Source organism: Pelophylax lessonae (assembly GCF_965119305.1).
Source record: "Pelophylax lessonae genome assembly, chromosome: 5".
Classification (NCBI taxonomy): domain Eukaryota; kingdom Metazoa; phylum Chordata; class Amphibia; order Anura; family Ranidae; genus Pelophylax; species Pelophylax lessonae.
This window is the reverse complement of record NC_138772.1, coordinates 439,715,018-439,735,394: the sequence shown is the minus strand read 5'-3', so window position 1 is coordinate 439,735,394 and position 20,377 is coordinate 439,715,018. Positions and strand designations below refer to the sequence as shown.

At 43.2% G+C, this 20,377-nt stretch overlaps 1 protein-coding gene across 1 annotated transcript in view; it reads right to left on the bottom strand.

Annotated features, from left to right (window-relative positions):
* DNAJC5B (DnaJ heat shock protein family (Hsp40) member C5 beta) overlaps nucleotides 1-16,414 on the bottom strand; it is a gene marked incomplete at both ends in the record, with an annotated part of 286,870 nt that extends 270,456 nt beyond the window's left edge. The window contains one exon of the mRNA XM_082259806.1: nucleotides 16,308-16,414. Coding sequence (XP_082115932.1) covers nucleotides 16,308-16,414 — 107 coding nt within the window. The remainder of the gene's footprint in view (nucleotides 1-16,307) is intronic.
* Nucleotides 16,415-20,377: the final 3,963 nt, after the last annotated feature.

The window sequence follows — 20,377 nt, the reverse complement described above, 5'->3', positions numbered from 1 at the left end:
AGTCCAGCAGCCCACCCACAAAACAGAAACAGCAGTACAGCCCACCCAAAAGAACTGGCTACTACACCTGGGTAGAAGAGAAATTTGTTTATGTCCAGGTGCCTCACCTTGGCTGTGTGGGAGACTGGCAGACTGCCTTGGTGGGTTGCTGAGTGGGCAGAGACCAGCGGTACTCTGCCCTGGTGCCAGCGCTACCACAGAAGTAGCCTGGTTGGAGACGGGTTGTTGGAGGGGGAGACCGACTTTCTCCCCTTTGGCTAAACAGCCCTGTTGCTGGGGGTCAGGACCGACTGTCCCTACCCCCTGTGCTGTGAGTGCAGAGACCACGGTCCCATCTGCACTGTTGGGGGGCTTACTGTCTCCCCCTGGTATGTTAAGCTGCTGCTGTGGGATGGAGACTGGGCTCCCAATTCCCAATAGCTCAATCTGCCGCTGGGGGACAGGACCAACTGTGTCTGCCCCCTGTAACTCAATCTGCCGCTGAGGGATGGAGACTGCGCTCCCAATTCCCTGGATATCACTCTGCCAATGGGGAGAGGGGGTAACAAGCTCCTCTCCCAAATATACTTCCAGCCCCTGGGGAGGGAGACCGACTGTCTCTGCTCCCAATACAGTGTCCTGTTGCTGGGGAAAGGAGACTGGGCTCTCTATTCCCTGTAGGATACTCTGCCGCTGGGGAATGGAGACTGGGCTCCCATTTCCCTGCTGTATCTCCTGCTGGGGAATGGAGCCTGGGCTCCCAATTCCCGGCACATCACACTGCCGCTGGGGAATGGAGACTGGGCTCCCAATTCCCAAAAAATCACGCTGCCGCTGGGGAGGGAGGACACTGCTCTCCTCTCCCTGTACTTCACACTGCCTTCCCGGCATATAACTCTGCTGCTGGGGGGCAGGAACAACTACCTCTGCCGCCTGTAACTCAGCCTGCCGCTGGAGAATGGAGACTGGGCTCCCAATTCCCAATAAATCAGGCTGCCGCTGGGGAATGGAGACTGGGTTCTCCTCTTCCCTTAACTGTACCTGCCGCTGGAGTTCCTCCCAACGTGCCAGCTGGCCCTCTCTCTCTGCCCTGTCTAGCAGAGTCCCGAACACTAAGTTCTTCACGAACCGCTTGGATCTCTCCAGTGGATTGGGTCCGAAGAAGTTCAGCCGTAACCACACCATACGGTCATATTCTTTCAGAGAATATCTGTACTCCACTGCTGGTTCCATCCTGTTGCTTTAAGGGTTGCTGTACTGAGACATGCGTTGCCCCCAACTTGTAAATCCACGGAATAGTGTCTCCTGTAGCTGTCCTTCTGGCTGTGGGAACGATCCCACCGCTGCCACCAATTGTTACGGAACAGGGCACCCCTGAGCAGGTACCTCCGTTGACAGAAGCTCCTAGTGCTTCCCGAGGGCTCCAAGCACTCCACCAGACACCGTAAGCACTTCAGACTCCACGAACCGCCGCAGCTTGGTTAGGGTCTTGGCATCTCCTACCCACCCTGGACCAACGACAAGGCCCCAGGTTCCTGTGGGTGAACCTCTCTTTCCCCAGAGAGTGCAGCACGAACAAGCTCTTTCACAAGCTCTTATAAGAGCTTAGTGATTCTCTAAGGGAGTATGGAAGACCATAGCAATCCCTGCAGCAGATTCCCCCAATAACGAGACAAAGCTCCGAGATGAGGGTAACACAGGAACAACATTTATTGGAAGAACAGAGCACACTTTTATACAGAAATTGGAACATCCCTCCCCCAACAACCGCCTTCCCATTGGTCAATTGCAAAGCACTTGCAGTTCTCACCAAGGTCCTCTCCAGTATATGCAAATGAGGGCTTGAAAATGAGTCAACAGGGATTGGTCAGATAGCTTTGACCAATGCAAGGAGACAGAAGCCCCAGGGGGCAATCAATGCACACAACAGTCAGACACAGAACAATGGTTCCCTAACGAGCCTTCAATACACATCACTCTGAGTGTCAATAGACCGCCCGTCTCCTCAGAACTTCCTGTAATGCCCATATTAGGAGTTGGCTTCCTGTTCCTTACAGTTTACAGGAATACGTTTTAGCTTCCAGGAGAGAGGCAAGACTCCATTATCCACATGGGGACCCAAATACAGTATTATGCTTTAAAATATATAAAGTTACTTTTTATACATTAAACATAGACATGTCACATATCCCCAGATAGCTCAGGTCTGAGTGCACATTATTAGGTGAATGGCACTCAGACCCCACGAATACAGTTTAATCGCCATGGAGCCAAAGTCTTTTAAAGTCTGGTCCATAGTCCAAAGGCAGCAGGCGGGCAACCAGGCTCCTCCAATGCAATGTGGCGAGACTGGTCTCGTCACAACAACCACTTTAATATATTACTTTAATTATTTACAAAGCTCAATAGCTTAAGCTGAAATTTACAATTGCACCATAATGGCTAATTCACTTTCTCTACCCCTCCCTCTTGCCCTGTACAGTTGTACACACAAGAGTACATATTTAGGACCCTGCCAGCCAGTAAATATGATTTGATATACAAAGCGTGTATATACAAACCTTTTGTATAGAAAAGATGAAAACTCATTAAAGTGTATTTCAAGGCAAAATAATTTTTTATTGTATTGGATAAGGATTGGATTCTCTGTCAAGTTTATATTGGATTTACCACTCCTGAGGACTATTGTCATCAAGACAGAATGTGATGGCAAATCCCAAACTTTAGAGTCGCCTCCAGAACAATAGATAATGGGAGATCTCTCAGTACCTGTTCCTTGGACATTTGTCTAAGAGAGAAATTCTCTTTACATTCCTCTCACTTCCTCTTGCATCTGTGGAACAGGAAGTGATGATAAAGTTCCTTGATGGTACACAAATAGCAAGACATTAACTGGCAGAGGTTTAAATCCTTCTCTACTTTCCCAAAACTAAAAAATTGACAATCTAGACACTCTAATATTTAGAAAACTGTAGCAGAAAATATTCTTCTATATAATATATAAAAATATTGTCAGAGGTACGGGAAAATAGGTATAGAAAAATGTGTATAATCAGAGTGATGCACAACGATGGGAAATTACAGTTTATATACCGTACTTTTTCAATTACTTTAATGTAAGAATTTTAATATGTATAAATATGGCCTAGCATTGCATTGCTCTACCTCAACTCTTCATGTTCGATGAAGTTCCAGGTTGGCTGTAGATCAATGCTTCTTCTGCCACATTGCACTTGCGTTGTCTGTTTCATTTCTTGGGTCCCACTCTTCCTCTGACTCCCTCTGTTCAGATCTCCTCCCAAACTCACCAATATAAACTAGTGCTTCATTTATGTTCTTAAGCATCCTGCCCACCTGCAGTTGTGTGGTAGAGCATGCCCTTGGGTCCAGCACACTTTAAATTGCAATTAATGAAACTCTTATGTTTTTCTTGTTAGAATCTGTTCAAGAGTGTAACTCACTTCTATGTTTGGATTATCCTTTGATGTTGACCTCACTTTGATTCCACCCATGCTGACCGCTGCTGTGTTTCCTTGTTATGTTGCTCCTTGCTTTGACAACAACCTCTGTCTACAATGCCTAACTTTGCCTCTCTTTCCATTTGGCATAGTCACCACTAACCACTAACTTGTGTGACATCCAGTACTCTGCATTTATCTGTGTAGTTGCTGATTACTGCCAGTGAGGCAATCATTGGGCCACCTTTGTGGGATTTCCCAATTTGCAGGTTCCTAGTACCCACCAAGTCTACACCTTGGCAAGTGTATATTACCATCCTGATGGTAGCTCTGCACATCCTTGGTAATTGTGTTTTGAATAAATAACAAAGAAGTTGACTAGTTATACACGTCAGTGCCTAGGCCAACCCTGTTCAGAATGTATACATCCTCAGTGGTATGTTTCATACACTGATGCTTCTAAACACAGGACTACCATGATGTCATCATCAGAGGACCAGGTCTAAAAACAAGAATCTCTGAATGAGAACTAATAACCCTGTGAAGGAGATAGACTGTGCAAAGGGAAGATAGCTTAAAGGGTGATGAACTGTATGCTGCTATCACATAATGATTGTTGCAGTTCATCCACTATATATGATTGGCATACTAATATCAAGTGACTCTGGATAGTATGCCTATGTAATGTGACTGGTCACTGCCATCTTCTGAAGAAACATCAGTAAAGTGCAGAAACTGTACTATTTGTGTGGACATTCCTTTCTTTTAAATATAAAAGCTAATGGCCAGGGATGTCATGACAGGCCTTTGGCATGGAGTTTGGCAAACTATGGTGGATGTAGAGGGCTACAAGCAGGTGGGTTGTTGTTCTATCAAGAAGAAGCAGGGTGGGGACTTGTACCTCTTGGCAGCAACATACACCTAATCAGAAGCCCCCTTATAAGCACAAGGTTTGGCAGCTCTGCATTTAAGGCATTTTTCAGCTACCTGCACAGTGATAGCTTGCACTTTTATTAATATGGTGGCTGCTTCTCAGCCACACAGAATTGTGTAGTGAATAACAAAGTGGGCCTGCACAAAAGTGCATAATGTTTGGCAACTCTGTATTCATGGCATTTTTCAGCTCCCCTGAGAGTAAAGTACAGTTGCTCCAGAGCTTAGTAAATGAGGTAAAGGTTCTCTGTGCAAAGAATACTCAATCACATGCAAGGAAAATTAAAGAACAGTATTTTTGCTTACACATGATTGGATGATGAAAGTCAGCAGAGCTTCTGCTTATTTACTAAGCTCTGGAGCAACTGCACTTGCATAGCACAACTGCACTTTGCAAAGTGTGCAGTCTCTTTGCCTTTAGTAAATAACTCCAATGGCTCCACGGGAGGGATTCCCCCATCAACATTGGCTGTGGTTGCAGGAAAGAAATTTGCTCACTCTATAGCTGGCCTAAATCTTGGAAACAAGATATATTTGCATGTTATCACTTTGTCATGTAGAAAACATTTTGTCGTCATTCCCCTGACAACGTCATGTCCCTGATGACATCATCTGTGATTAACCACTTTACCACCGGAGGATTGTGCTGTCTTCCGTCCAGACCACGTTTTGTGCTTCGGCACTGTGCGACTTTAACTGACAATTGTGCGGTCATGCAATGTGGTACCCAAACGAAATTTACGTCCTTTTTTTCCCACAAACAGAGCTTTCTTTTGGTGGTATTTGATCACCTCTGCGCTTTTTATTTTTTGCGATATTAATAAAAAAAGAGCGAAAATTTTGCAAAAAAATTACATTTTCAACTTTGTCTTTTAAAAAATATCCAATATACTCAATTTATGTAATTTTTTTTGGCCAAAATATATTTAGCTACATGTCTTTGACAAAAAAAAATTCAATGAGCGTATTTTTATTGGTTTGCGCAAAAGTTATAGCGTCTACAAACTATGGTGTAAATACTGAAATTTTACGCAGCTTTAATTTCTGACTGCCTATCTCAATTCATGAAGTGCTAAAATGGCAGGGCAGTACAAGACCCCCCCAAATTACCACTTTTTGGAAAGTAGACATCCTAAGGAATGTTCTGAGAGGCATGTTGAGCTCATTGAATATTTAATTTTTTTGTCACAGGTGTTTGAAAAATGAATAAAAAAAAAAAATTTTTTTTTTTTTAACACAAAGTTGTCACTAAAAGATAAATTTCTCACACATGCCATGGGTATATGTGTAATTACACCCCAAAATATATTCTGCTGCTTCTCCTTAGTACAGGGATACTACATATGTGAGACTTTTTGGGAGCCTAGCTGTGTACGGGACCCCGAAAATCAATCTCCATCTTTAGGTTTTCTAATGGCGTAAATTTTTGATTTTACTCCTCACTACCCAACACTGTGACAGGGAAGTGAAGGGGTTAAACTGGGGGATATCAAGGGGTTAAACCTTTATAGAGGATAGATGGCGGGTGGCCTAAACCTATTCGGGCCTAGCGCAAGCGCAAATTAGGGTCACCAGTGACACTAAATACAGTGATCAGTAGTTATCTGATATACTGTATATATTAGTGCACTGTTTTATATGGAGTGAAGGGGTTAACTGGGGAAGATCAAGCGGTTAAAAGTTTATTAGGGAATAGGTGGCGGGTGCCCTAACCCTATATGGGCTTAGCGCAAGCGCAAATTAGGGTCACTAGTGACACTAAATACAGTGATCAGTATTTACCTATATACTGTATTTAGTGCACAGAGTAATAGGTAGTGAAGGGGTTAACTGGGGCTGATCAAGGGGTAAAAACTTTATTAGGGGATAGGTGGCGGGTACCCTAACCCTATTTGGGCCTAACGCAGGCGCAAACTACGCTCACAAGTGACACTTATACAGTGATCAGTAAAATATCTGTATACCACTGTATATAGTGTTCACTTTGAGGGGTTTGGGGGTGATCAGGGGGTGATCAGAGGTGATGAAGGGGTTAAATGTGCCTATGTGAGGTGTGTCAGTGTAGTGTTGGTGGAAACTCACGTTTTTGGTGTGTCTCTGTCTCTCTCCTGGAACCGAAAGGACTTCAGGAGGGACAGTGACATCACTTCCCCTGTCTGTGTTTACATTACACAGAGAGGGGACAGATTGCCATTGGTGGGGACCGATCTACAGACACTGACCAAAAATCATTGGTCAGTATCTGGTGATTGATCGGTTCCCTACCGAATGCCATCGGTATCGGGACCCGCGGCGCGCGGGAGCGCGCTCTGGAGCCGCGATCGTGCATCACGTTAATACTACGTGGCTGAGCGGTATCGTGCCGCACTGCCGCAGTAGTATTACCGCGCGCGGTCCTAAAGTGGTTAAACCAGTAGAGCTGAGCCCGACACAGGCTATTGCGCATGCGCAAGGGAACGGTGACCATATTTGCTGCTGGAATCCCGTACTGTGTTCAGAGACATGCTGTGTTACTTCTTGGTGTTTGTAAGTTTTTAAACCCTAATACATTTCCTTTTATGAGTGGTTTTACACTATGTGAAGCATCCATTCTTTTATATGCACACTGGTCCTGCTGAGTATATTCCCAGTGAATTAGTGGTCCCCTGCGTGCTGTGGATGAATGTGATGATAGCTAACCAGCTAAATTCCTGGCATTTCCTGTGAAGGAGGGAAGATAAAAAAAGTGCCTCTTTCCTTGAAAGAATTCCTATTATGCACTTTTGATCACTAATATGAGGGTCAGATAATCTGGTAAAGCCTTGTTTGTGACCATAGACACGTGGGAGACCTTTAAGCATTTGATGGTGATGGCTTGAGAAGTCCTTCCTATCTTTTCATTGCTGCCTGTGAGACCTTTTTCTCCATTTTACCCTGTTTTGGGATTATACACCTCCATATGAACTCATTTTATTTTTAGATTTAATTTTCTGCTGTTTTCAATATATTGCACATTTGTATATTATCGCTTTTTTTTTTTTTTTGCACTTAGATTGTAACAGCATTGGAATTATACATATTAATTGTTTTACACATTTGTCAAAATATGCTTTGCTGCTAAAAAATGCAAATGTAATTTCTGAATATTAACATAACTAATACTTAAAAGTATGGATTCAGCTGCCATCTGTTGGAGTTCAGTATGGAACACCAGTTAATAGAACTGTTTTAGATACCAGCCAAGTCTCAGCCAATTACTTTCTCGGTATTAAAGCAGGAAGTAAAAAAATAAGGCAAATTATGTGAAAGTGGTTTTTATACTCGATGGATTTGTCATCTAACAATGTTTAATCTAAACAGGGTCTGTCTGCTTGTGTCACTTCTGTTCTCATAGGACTTCCTTACAAATGTTAGTGTTTCAAGCAACTAAAGAATACAAATTTGTCAATTAAGTTTATGTAAAAACCTGTTTTAGCATGTACAAACACTAATCAGGGGTAATTCATATGTTCTTATTTATATATTACTAACATTATTAATGTAAATGAAGGACTGATAATTACTATGCTATATACAGTAGCAACATATCTCTACAAAGCAGGATTGAAATTGCATATTGCAGGATTGGAACATCCCTGTGAACTCCACTATATAGGCATACAAACTAGAGGCCTTCTATCCTGGTGAAAAGCTATTACAGGCAGGACTGTTACCAGTCAGAGGGTGCTGGACACATGAAAATTAACCGAAACACAGAAACAGGAAATTACATCATAACCATATAGTTCCATTAGAAATAAGAGTACATTATGTGTCATCAAACACAACACCTCCACCTAGTGGCAGAACCAGTAATCACAGTATAATATATTCAAATAGTTGTTACACCTATGTCTGTATTAACAGCATGCTAACATGCCCTAGGTCTCAAGTTACTAAATTTAAACACATAGACAAGAGAGGAATGCAAATCATAATTGCTATCAGATTGTCTACCTGCTAGGGAGTGAGGTAAAACCATAGATAGCTTTTTGCCTTCTAAATTAACCGATAAACCACAAGTTTATCGCCCTATCCTGGAAATTCCAACAAGATCAGACAGTGATCTGAATGTCTGTGTATTTATCCACATCCCAGCAACAGATCTTTGGAAAAAATAAATTGGTCTTTGGGTGGATGTGGTGCCTTCACACTGTAACCCTATAAAGGTACTATTGATGAAAGCAAGAATTAGCCTTGCTGTAAAAAATTGAAAAGATATGCAGCTGTCAAACGGGTGCAGCAAAATTGGTCTTTGGGAGTCTGTGGCACCTTCACATGGTAACCCTATAAAGGTACTCTTGATAAAAGCAAGAATTGGCCTTGCTGTCAAAAATTAAAAATGTTCTGCACCTGTCAAACGGGTGTGGAAAAATTGGTCTTTGGAAGTGGGTGGTGCCTTCACACCGTAACCCTATAGAGGTACTCTTGATGAAAGCAGGAATTGGCCTTGCTGTCAATAATTTAATTTATATTCACCTGTTAAACAGGTGCGGAAAAATTGGTCTTTGGGTGTTAACTGTGCCCATAAAACCTACACCAAAAACATTCTTCCAGATGAAATCAACACCCACAACACTAGGCAGCCTAGAAATCTTGCAGAGATTCCACATCCCAAAAACACTTAATCAGTGGCATCGGCATCAGGGGCTTCATAGCTGCTGGCAATCCAGGACTGATTCATTTTAATAAATGTCAGACGGTCCACAGAGTTTGTGGACAGACGTGTTATATTATCAGTAACAAAACCTCCAGCAGCACTGAATGCCTGTTCGGAAAGCATGCTGGATGCAGGGCAGCCCAGCAGCTCAATTGCATACTGAGCAAGTTTTGGCCAGTGGTCTAGTCTCATGACCCAGTAACACAGTGGATCATAAACTGGAAAGCTCTCCATCTCTGTTTTCGCCCCTAGATAATCTTCCACCATATGATGCAGATGCTGCCAATGGGATGTGGAAGCTGAGAGCCCTGGGCAGTGAGGACTAAAATAATTTTGAAATGCATCACTTAGGCGGCCCCCTTCTCCACTGCTCCTCTCTTGACCAACAGAAGCCTCAAAACTATGTTTCCCACGAAACTGTAACCTACCAGAGTTGGGAAAAGCATTAGATAAACTCCTCTTTAAAGTGTCCTCGAGAGATTTCATCTTCTGCACCCTTTGTGTGGAAGGGATGAGTTCTGAGACTTTCCCTTTGTAACGGTGGTCAAGGAGGGTTGCCAACCAATAGTGGTTCTTCTCCTTGATGGCAGATATTCTTGGGTTCTTTTGCATGCTTTGAAGCATGAGGGAGCCCATGCACTGCAAGTTTGCAGAGTCACTGAGGATTACAGTATCTGGAACTGCCTCCTTCCAGCCGCATACTGCTCCCAAGGGTTCTGGGGATTGAAAACTATTTGTTGAGGGTTGACTTATGTCTTCCTCTGCTTCAGTGCCTCCAAAACTGTCAGAATCCTCCTCCTTCTCCCTCTCTTCTTGTGCATTCTGTGGCATAGGAGGAATAATGTTTGAATAAAGCGGCCTTAAGAGAAAAGGAAGTCTTCCTCTTCCTCACGCTGCTCCTCCTCGAGTGCCCTGTCCATAACGCCACGCAGAGTCTGCTCCAGCAGGAACAAAACAGGGATTGTGTCACTGAAGCATGCTTTGTCATGGCTCACCATCCTTGTGGCCTCCTCGAATGGTGACAGTACAGTGCATGCATCATTTATCAGCAGCCACAGGAGTGGAGGAAAAAAGCCCAGCAGCACCGAGGCTTTCATTGTGAACTACTCACACAGGTACTCATTGACGGCCCTCTGCTGCAGGTGCAGCTACTGCAGCATTGCCAAAGTTGAGTTCCACTTGGTGGGCATGACAGAATCAGGCGGTTTACAGGCAGGTGCAATTCCCCCTGAAATTCAGTGTATGAAAATCTGGAATGGCTACAGCAGATCTTCCAATCCTGGGTACCTATTTAGGAAATGCTGCAGCACCAGTTTTATTTTGCAAAACTTTAAATGTACAAAATATCGGCCCATATCGGCCGATACCGATATGCGATGGCCAAAATATCGGTATCGGCAACGAAAAACCGATATCAGTCGATCCCTACTGAAGAGCTGCAAAAATTTCTGCTCCAGTGTGGTTCCTGTCCCCTAGACACACCAACTGAAGCACTGCATGGCACCTTTTAGCCTGACTAATTAAAAAGCCCCTTGAATTCTTAGGGGGTACTTGTGGTTTGTAAGACAATTCAGCAGAGGAGGGCATGGAGGAGGAGGAGGAGGGGATAGAGCTGACAAATCTCGCATCATCACTACCAGCTGTATAAAGACATGGCAGGACAACAAGCTGCAGCACTGAGCCCTGTCCTGCATCCTCTTGAATTGCAAGCAGAGTTACCAAGTGTGCTGAGAATGAAATATAGTGTCCCTGACCATGCTTGCTGGACCACGTGTCAGCAGTAACGTGGACTTTGTGGCTGACTGCCTTGCCCAATGATGCCACAACATTGCCTTCCACACAATGGTAGAGAGCTGGAATGGCCTTACGTGAAAAGAAATACCGACTGGGAACCTGCCATTGTGGTACAGAACATTCTGCAAATTCATGAAGTATGCAGAATCCACCAGACGAAAAGGCAGAAGTTGTAAAGCCAGCAGCTTTAACAAGCTTGCATTTAGATGCTGGGCATGTGGGTAGCAGTGACTGTATTTTTTTTTTTTCTGGCTGCAGCAGATGGGGCAGAGAAATTTGCTGGCTATTGTCTACAGCTGGTGGTGTGCTACAGGCAGATAGGCTGTAAGGACCTGAAACACCCTGAGCTATACCATCATCCCTGTAAGTGGAGGCTGCCAAGAGGTCAAGAGGTATAGCGGGGGTAGACTGAGGTGAGTAAGGAGGAGGGACAGAATTGCATCCCTTTTGTGTGGCTTTCAGCTGCTCTTGCCGACAAACTGTTTGGTGGGAGTTTAAATGCCTTGTCAAGCATGTGGTAGCCAAATGGCTGGTGTTTTTGCCAAGCTTGATGTGCTTGAGACAAAGTTTGCAAATTGCAACAGTGCGATTGGCTGCTCGTGTGCTAAAAAAGTCCCAGACAACTGAGCCGTGGGAAGGGTGTCAGGAGATAACAGCTTCACAATGCAGGGGCGTAACTACAGGGGTTGCAGGGGTTGCAATTGCAACTGGGCCCCATGCTCCAGAGGGCCTGACAGGGATCTGAGGGGCCCTTTATGGTTTCCTGCACCGGGGCCCTGAAGGTTCTAGTTACGCCTCTGCCACAATGTGATGGAATAGGGTGGCTGCTCTCTACTCTTCCATGATGGTTGCCTCGTTGGGGTTGTACCTCACCCTCACTTTCCTTCTCTGCTCTATCCAGCACCCAAGTCGCATCAGTGACCTCATCATCATCATCTCCTCCATCCTCATCACCACTGGAGATAACTTGGCAATATGTTGCCGCTGGGGGAACATGACTGCCAATTTGTGTACCAGTGTTCTCCCCTCTCTGTAGGCTCAAGTTCTTACCTTCTTCAACCTCAGAACCAACATCTGAATCAAGTAATGGCTGTGCATTGTCAAGGAGCAAGTGGGTGACGCTATGACTCCTCCATGCCTGATGCTGGGGCTATGATCGGAGTAGCTGTGGACAAGGAGGCAGATTTAGCCACTCTGGCAGTTGCAGTGGACTGCGCACTAGTCTCTGCTTGGATGACCAAGAATGAGGAGGAGGAGGGTGGTTTAGTAAGCCAGTCTACCAACTTCTCTGCATGCTGTGGCTGGATAGCATGGGCAACATCATTAAATAGTGAAAATGATGCCCTGCCTGAGGACTGACCACATTCACCTTTGCCTGTGGACACAAATGCTGCTAACCCCCTCACAGTGCCATGAAAACATCTGCTTCTCCTTGTTGGCCTCTCAGACATGTTGGGAAGGTGCTTATTAACAAAATGTAATAAGATGTGGAAATATGTACGTGGATGCACTTTAATCAATGGAAAGTGATGTTTAGTGCACTTTAACTCACTACACACTACACAGACACACTCCACAGACACACTACAATATACTGCAGTAAAACTGCACTAACACACAGAAATATACTGTGCTAAATGTGCACTAATGCACAGAAATATACTGTGTTAAACTGCAGTAACGCACAGAAATATACTGTTAAACATGCAGTAATGCACAGAAATATACTGCGTTAAACATGCACTAACGCACTGAAACATACTGTGCTAAACACCACGTAACGTACTGAAATATACTGCGTTAAACGTGCAGTAACGCACAGAAATATACTGCATTAAACGGCACGTAAGGCACTGAAGTACACTGTTAAACGGCACGTAACGCACTGAAATATACTGTGTTAAACGGGACATAACACACTGAAATATACGGTGTTAAAAGTGCACTAACGCACTGAAATATATTGCGTTAAATGGCATGTAACGCACTGAAATATACTGCATTAAACATGCACTAACGCACAGAAATATACTGCGTTAAACAGCACGTAACACACTGAAATATACTGCATTAATTGTGCACTAACGCACAGAAATATACTGCATTAAATGTGCACTTAGGCACAGAAATATACTGCATTAAATGGGCACTTAGGCGCAGAAATATGCTGCATTAAGCGTGCAGTAATGCACAGAAATATACTTAATTAAACGTGCACTAACACACTGAACTATAATTTAGTAAACCTGCCCTGACAAAACAAACTGACACTAAAGTAAAGATGAATGGTCAGGTCACTACACTCACACCGACTGAACTATCACTAGATTCACACTAAAGTGACACTAAAGTAAAATGGAATGGTTGCACTACACTCACACTGACTGAACTATCACTAGATTCACCCTAAACTAATATTCTACACTGACAATAGAATCAGAATAGCAAACTATAAGACACTATCTCTCTAGTAGAACTGAACAGAGCCCTGTTCTATCTCTCTCCACGATGATATCACACTACAAATAGCCACTATTGAAAGAATACTTTCATAGTGTGGGGTGGGACTAAGAGCAATTTGTCACGATTGTAGAGAGTCATCATTACTTTCTCCAATAATGGCTCTGACAGTGCTCTGTGCCCTGGTTGGACAAAGCTTTCATTGCTTCAGCCAATCAGGGCTTCTACTGCACTGTGCAGCGGTGCAGTGCATTGTGGTCATTCAGCGGGCCGAACAAATGGCCGAACACCCCGATAATTTGGGTGTTCGTTGAACGGACATCCAATGTTCGGCCCGAACTAATGCAATCAATATCAATCTTATGTTTATGGACAGCTAAAGCATATACTTTAGTAGGAGAGTTTACAATTTTACACAAATATAGTGACCCAGTTAAACTTATTCAGACCATAGACTATAACCAACGTGCAGAAAACATTCATAATCATGAATTATGGCTCTGGTATGGGGTGGTGGACTCAAAACTTAAGGAGTGCTGCTTTCAGGGTTATTTTCATAGAACTAGAAAGTACTATATGTAATCAGAGTTTCAGAATTTTATGCGCACTAGATTTTCAAAGGCCTCTTACTGTAAACCTCAGTTATGAATATGGCAAGCATCATAACAAAAAATGACTTGTTGAGAGCCCTTCTAAACTTCTGCTTGGCAATAGAAGTTCCTGTTTATCCCTTGCTTCCATTACAGGAATTCTATAAGCCACCAGCATTACCACAGCTTTGATGGTGCTAAATTAGCTTATGATTTGTATTCCTTCAGTGCAATTTTTCTGGCCCTTGACTGGCTAAATACCACTTGTTGAGAGAAATATCACGGTGAACTAAAGAAATAGAAAACCAAAGCCTTGATTTTCTGTGATACAGTGCATGCGGAAAGTATTCACAGCGCTTCACTTTTTCCACATTTTGTTAAGTTACAGCCTTTTTCCAAAATGGATTAAACTCATTGTTTTCCTCAAAATTCTACAAACAATGACATAATGACAATATGAAAGAAGTTGGTTTGAAATCTGTTTAATATTTATTAAAAATAAAAACCAAAAAAAATCACATGTGCATAAGTATTCACAGCCTTTGATCAATATTTTGTTGAAACACCTTTGGCACCAATTACAGCCTCAAGTCTTTTTGAGTATGATGCTACAAGCTTGGCACACCTATTTATGGGCAGTTTCTCCCATTCTTCTTTGCAGGACCTCTTAAGCTCCATCAGGTTGAATGGGGAGCGTCGGTGCACAGCCAGTTTCAGATCGCTCCAGAGATGTTCAATCGGGTTCAAGTCTGGGTTCTGGCTGGGCCCCTCAACAACATTCACAGAGTTGCCCTGTAGCCACTCCTTTTTTATCTTGGCTGTGTGCTTAGGGTCGTTGTCCTGTTGGAAGATGAACCTTCACCCCAGTCTTAACTCCAGAGTGTTCTGGAGCAGGTTGTAATCAAGGATGTCTCTGTACATTGCTGCATTCATCTTTCCCTTGATCCTGGCTAGTCTCCCAGTTCCTGCCACTGAAAAACATCCCAACAGCATGATGCTGCCACCACTATACTTCACTGTAGGGATGGTTTTGGCCAGGTGATGAGCGGTGCCTGGTTTCCTCCAGACATGCGCTTGCCATTAAGGCCAAATATTTAAATCTTTGTTTCATGAGACCAGAGAATTTTGTTTTTCATGGTATGAGAGTCCTTCAGGTGCCTTTTGGCAACCTCCAGGCAGGCTGTCATGTGCCTTTTACTGAGGAGTGGCTTTTGTCTGGCCACCCTACCATACAGGCCTGATTGGTGGAGTGCTGCAGTGATGGTTGTTCTTCTAGAAGGTTCTCCTCTCTCCACATAGAAATGCTGAAGCTCTGTCAGAGTTACCATCGGATTCTTGGTCACCTCCCTGACTAAGGCCTTTCTCCCCTGATCGCTCAATTTGGCCAGGCGGCCCCACTCTAGGAAGAGTCCTGCTGGTTCCAAACTCCATCCATTTATGGATGATGGAGGCCACTGTGCTCATTGGGACCTTCAATGCTGCTGAAATTTTTCTGTACTCTTCCTCAGATCTGTGCCTCCATACAATCCTGTCTTGGAGGTCTACAGACAATTCCTTGGACTTCATGGCTTGGTTTATGCTCTGACATGCATTGCAAACTATGGGGCCTTATATAGATAGGTGTGTGCCTTTCCAAATAATGTCCAATAAACTGAATTTACCACAGGTGGACTCCAATTAAGTTGTAAAAATATCTCAAGGATGATCAGTGGAAACACAATGCACCTGAGCTAAATTTTGAGTGTCATGGCAAAGGCTGTGAATACTTATGTACATGTGATTTTTTTGTTTTTTTTATTTTTAATGAATATTAAAAATATTTCAAACAAACATTTTTCATGTTGTCATTATGAGGCATTGTTTGGAGAATTTTGAGGAAAATAATTAATTTAATCCATTTTGGGGAAAGGTTGTAACATTACAAAATGTGGAAAAAGTGAAGCGCTGTGAATACTTTCTGGAAGCACTGTACATATAAGTTTGATACAGGATTGCACCTTTAATGACCATGTTTACAAAAAATAAGATTTTAGTTTGAAGTAAGCCCTAGTGGTTTGACATTCCTTCTGATTTTTTATATCTCTAGAAGCAATATTTCCCTGTAGCAGTTATTGTTTCAATTCCCTGCCACAAGGCTATTATTAAAGTGTCATTCTCTCACAACTTTATCCCTAAGTATCTGTTTTTTTATATCTGAGAAAATACAGGGATAGAGCGTGACACCACTTAGCTTTATAATAGCAAGCATTTAGGAGCAATTCTTGCCAAGGACTCTTCAAAACATATCAAAAGCCAGCATGTACTTCAACTTGCCAGCAACTATGCATAACTAAAATGTCAAGTTTTGTATTCAGGATTACTATTTGCCATTAGGCTCTGCTGCAGTTTGTCAACTATAAATAGCCAAAAATATACCTGTAAGATTTCTTGATATCATCATGAGTAGCACTTTTCTCTAAACCAAGAACCTGATACAAGGCCTCTCCTGAAGTTGACAATGAACGCTGTCTTTGTTCAGACATCCTGGAATATGAGATGGAAAAAATTAGGCCCTGTACATAGCAGGAATAAATGGACAGACAAGTCAACAAAAGAGTGACACATAAAAATGCTGAAAACATGAAAAAATATTGGCAAGAACATACTAATTACATAACAGAATTTTATTTTGTTTATAGGCAAAGCTTTTTGGCCATAGTTCTCTTCTGGATCACAAGAGTGCATTTATATTTCCTCTGCTGTAAACCAGAGTCAGATAATAGCAGGCTAAAACCTGATGTCAGTTGATGTGACAGAGCTGTTTAAGAATCTGGGAGTATCCCGGCCATATTGTCAGGATCCAACCAGCTGCTTGATTGACAGCTGGCTTCAGCCGAAGACAGCTGCACCTGCCCCCTCACCAGCCTGGCGCTTTAGTGAGACAGAGCTGTTTGAGAACTGAGCGATCAGCGGTCATGTGATCATTCAGTTCTCAGGCTTAGAGCTGACGAGGGACAGCTGCAGCATCACACAACAGGGTACAGCTGCAGCATGGAGGTGATTATCTATGTTTGTTTGTTTTTTTAAACCCCAAAATATCATGATTGTAAAGGATAGGTGCAATTTAAAACAAAATGCACCTATCATTTTTGCCCCTTCACCTTGAGCTAACTGATCCACCCCTCCCCCTCCACAGGTGTAAACCTATTAAGATCCGAATGCTGCAGCCTCCACTATTTATTAATATCCCATGTTACAAGTTTTGTTTCCTGGCCCAGCATTACAGCCCCATAGACTTCTATGTGGCTCATCCTAATCTCCCAGATACGTTTCAAACTTTTATTTCACATTCAACACTTATTGAGTATTAATGTCTTGTCGGTTAAGGAATGTAGGGGCTGAGGGGAACACCATTGTTGGGCTGTGCTTATTAGTTCCCCTTAATCTGGCATTAGTCACAGATATCCATAAAACTGGACCAGGATTTGAAGAAAGCTCCTGGGCATTACCCATCAGAAAAGAAAATCCAGTAGTATGCAGACAGGGCGGAAACCCTGGACACAAACTATCTGTGTCCAGGTTGATTTAGAGGTGCCAATCACAAGTAACCACTCATGTGAGAGATTACATGCAATTAGAACCAGCCATTGATTTACATATAATAAACACTTGTGCCCTCATCCTTCAGATCTATAGACTGAAGACTATTAGTTTGTTTTAATAGGTTTTATAAATATCTTAAATATTGTTTGTGGGGACTGGTGAGGAAAAGTCTTCGCATCCACTGGCGCTAGTCTAAATGTGGGTGTGGACCAGGTGTATAGATGTTTTTCATGAGCCCTACCTCTCAACATTACAGGTACATGAGGGTTAAAAAACCTTGAAAAGAGAAAGAAATGTACCTTGCGCAGTTGTCCGTGGCAAAAAGTGGTTGTGGGAAAATTGAGCTTGATATCAGATGTGGCAAAGAGGAATATGGTAAAACAAACAGTATATCCCAAAATTATTTATAACACTATGATCTGTGACTCAAATTCTCAATCTCATGTTTCAATAGTACCCACCAGTCAGCAGATCCTGAATATGATTGGCTGACCTGTTCCCGTGTGGGTACCCTTATGCTAGCCCTGTTGGAGGGGTCTCCCAGCAACAGTGTCCATGTTTTAGTCATACTAAAAGAAGCAGATTTTATCCAAGAAACATGTTGAGTGCTCTCTAATCCTTCACCTTTTAACAGTAAGGCCTCTTTCACACAGGCGGACCGTTCAGATCCGCCCGTCCGTTTTTTTGCCGGATCTGAATGGTCCCCCCCATGCATCCCTATGGGGCATCGGATGTCAGCGGAGACATGTCCGCTGACATCCGATCCGGTCCGTCAAATCTGGACGGATGAAAACCCTATTTTCCATCCATCCAGCGGATCGGATGAGAACAGACCGACGGTCCGTTCCCATCCGATTTCCCCCATAGAGATGCATGGGGAACTGACAGCTGTGTCTCCACACACAGAGCGGAGACACAGCTGTCATCCTCCTGCTCAGCGGGGGATCGACGAATCGATCCCCCGCTGAGAAAAACTGACTCCATCCGACGGACGGAGTGTGTGAAAGGGGCCTTAAACTTAAGATACAAACGAATGTCTTGTACTGAGTAAGATATCAAGTGACTATAATAGTTATGATGGTGATGTATAGGGTGCAGATTTTGTACGAGGGTTTATTTCTTTGAAATGTTTGTTTTTTTTAACAGTTTTTCTTAAATGATCTTGAATAAAAATAGATAAATATTTTCATAATAATGTGTGGTGATGTGGGTACCTTAACCATTTCAATATAGGGCACTGCCTGCCCAGGCCAATTTCAGCCTTCAGTGCTGTCGCACTTTGAGATAGATAGAGCTTTATTTTGGTGGTGTGTAATCACCGCTGGTTTTTTTTATTTTTTACTAAACAAACAAAAAAAGGGCGAAAAAAAATGTTTCCTCATTTCACATTTTTTAAATAAGTAATTTTTCTTCTTCACTGATTTGCGCTGATGAGGCTGCACTGATGGGAACTAATAAGCTGCACTGATGAGGCTGCACTGATGGACACTGATGGGTGTGCACCGATGGGCACTGATGAGCACTGATAAGGTGGCACTGATAAGCTGCATTGGTGGGCACTGATAAATGCCACTGATGAAGCGGCACTGATGGGCACTAATGAGCTGCAATGATGGGCACTGATAAAACCACTGATGAGGTGGCACTGATGGGCACTGATAGGCAGCACTGATGGGCACCGACTGGAACTGATGAGGCTACACTGATAATAAGGACACTGATGATCAGTGCCCTGATTATCAGTGTAAACAATGTACTGACAGTTTTTCCAGTTAACCACTCTCCTTTCCTCACACGGACACAGCATGTGAGGAAAGGACTGCCGATAACTAGTGTAGAAGGTTTTCCAGGCATTGGGCCTGATGTGGGTTTTCCATTGTTACCGGTGACACTTTCAGCCCATTTAAGCTGAATACCCAAGTGTGAGATTGGAGACAATGACCATTCCGGCATCTTTGGTTTGTTTTGTTTATTTGATAATGGAGATGGGAGAAGGGAATGAGTGGGATACTCCTCTGGCTCAACTAGGTACAACTGGGACACTTCACAGAAAAATGCCTGTTAGCGCTGCCTTGACACCAGCTGAATGCCAACCAATGCTTGCTGGCGCTTGAAAAAGACTTGCTGAACTTGTGCTTGAACTTGACTTTTAACACTCTGGTTAGCTTAAAAGTCCTGGACTAGACTGAGACTTGACTCTTGACAGTCTGGTTATATCAAAATTCCTGTAAACAGCTCCCTCCAGCCCTTCACTGACTGAGGTAGCTCTTTGTAACTGCTTGTGCTGCTGCAACTCTCAACACTGTACACTGCACACTGCACACTGTACACTTTATCTCTTCAGGGCCCAACCGCTGGTGCCCCCTTTACACTTCAGGGTCCTCTCACTAGGCACCCCCTCTACACTTCAGGGTCCTCTCACTAGGCACCCCCTCTGAACTGCAGGGTCCTCTCACTAGGCACCCCCTCTACACTTCAGGGTCAACACTGGCAACTCCTTTACCGCTAGCTGGCTCCTGGATCTCTTTGACCTTCACCGGAGTGAATTTTCGTACAAATTTTCCCACGACTTTTGCTAAGAATTTTCATTTAAAATTCTATCAATCTATGGCCAGCTTTAGGTTGATCCCATGTGCACATCATTTAAGAAAAACCTTACTCAGTACTTCAAGGTTATTTAAAAGGTCCTGGAATAATAGAGAACATCAATCAGTTAAGGAACAAAACATTTGTTTCTAAGTTCCTCTAGTCTAGTGTCTCTTTCATGAATCTCTAAAATGCTGCTGGGGTATTTATCACGCTAAAAGTATCCTTTTCCTTTCTTTTATGCCTGTGTAGTACTAAGTTCTGTCACATGCCTTGACTCTTCAGAAATAAAAACTTGGTGAAAAAAAAAAACACTT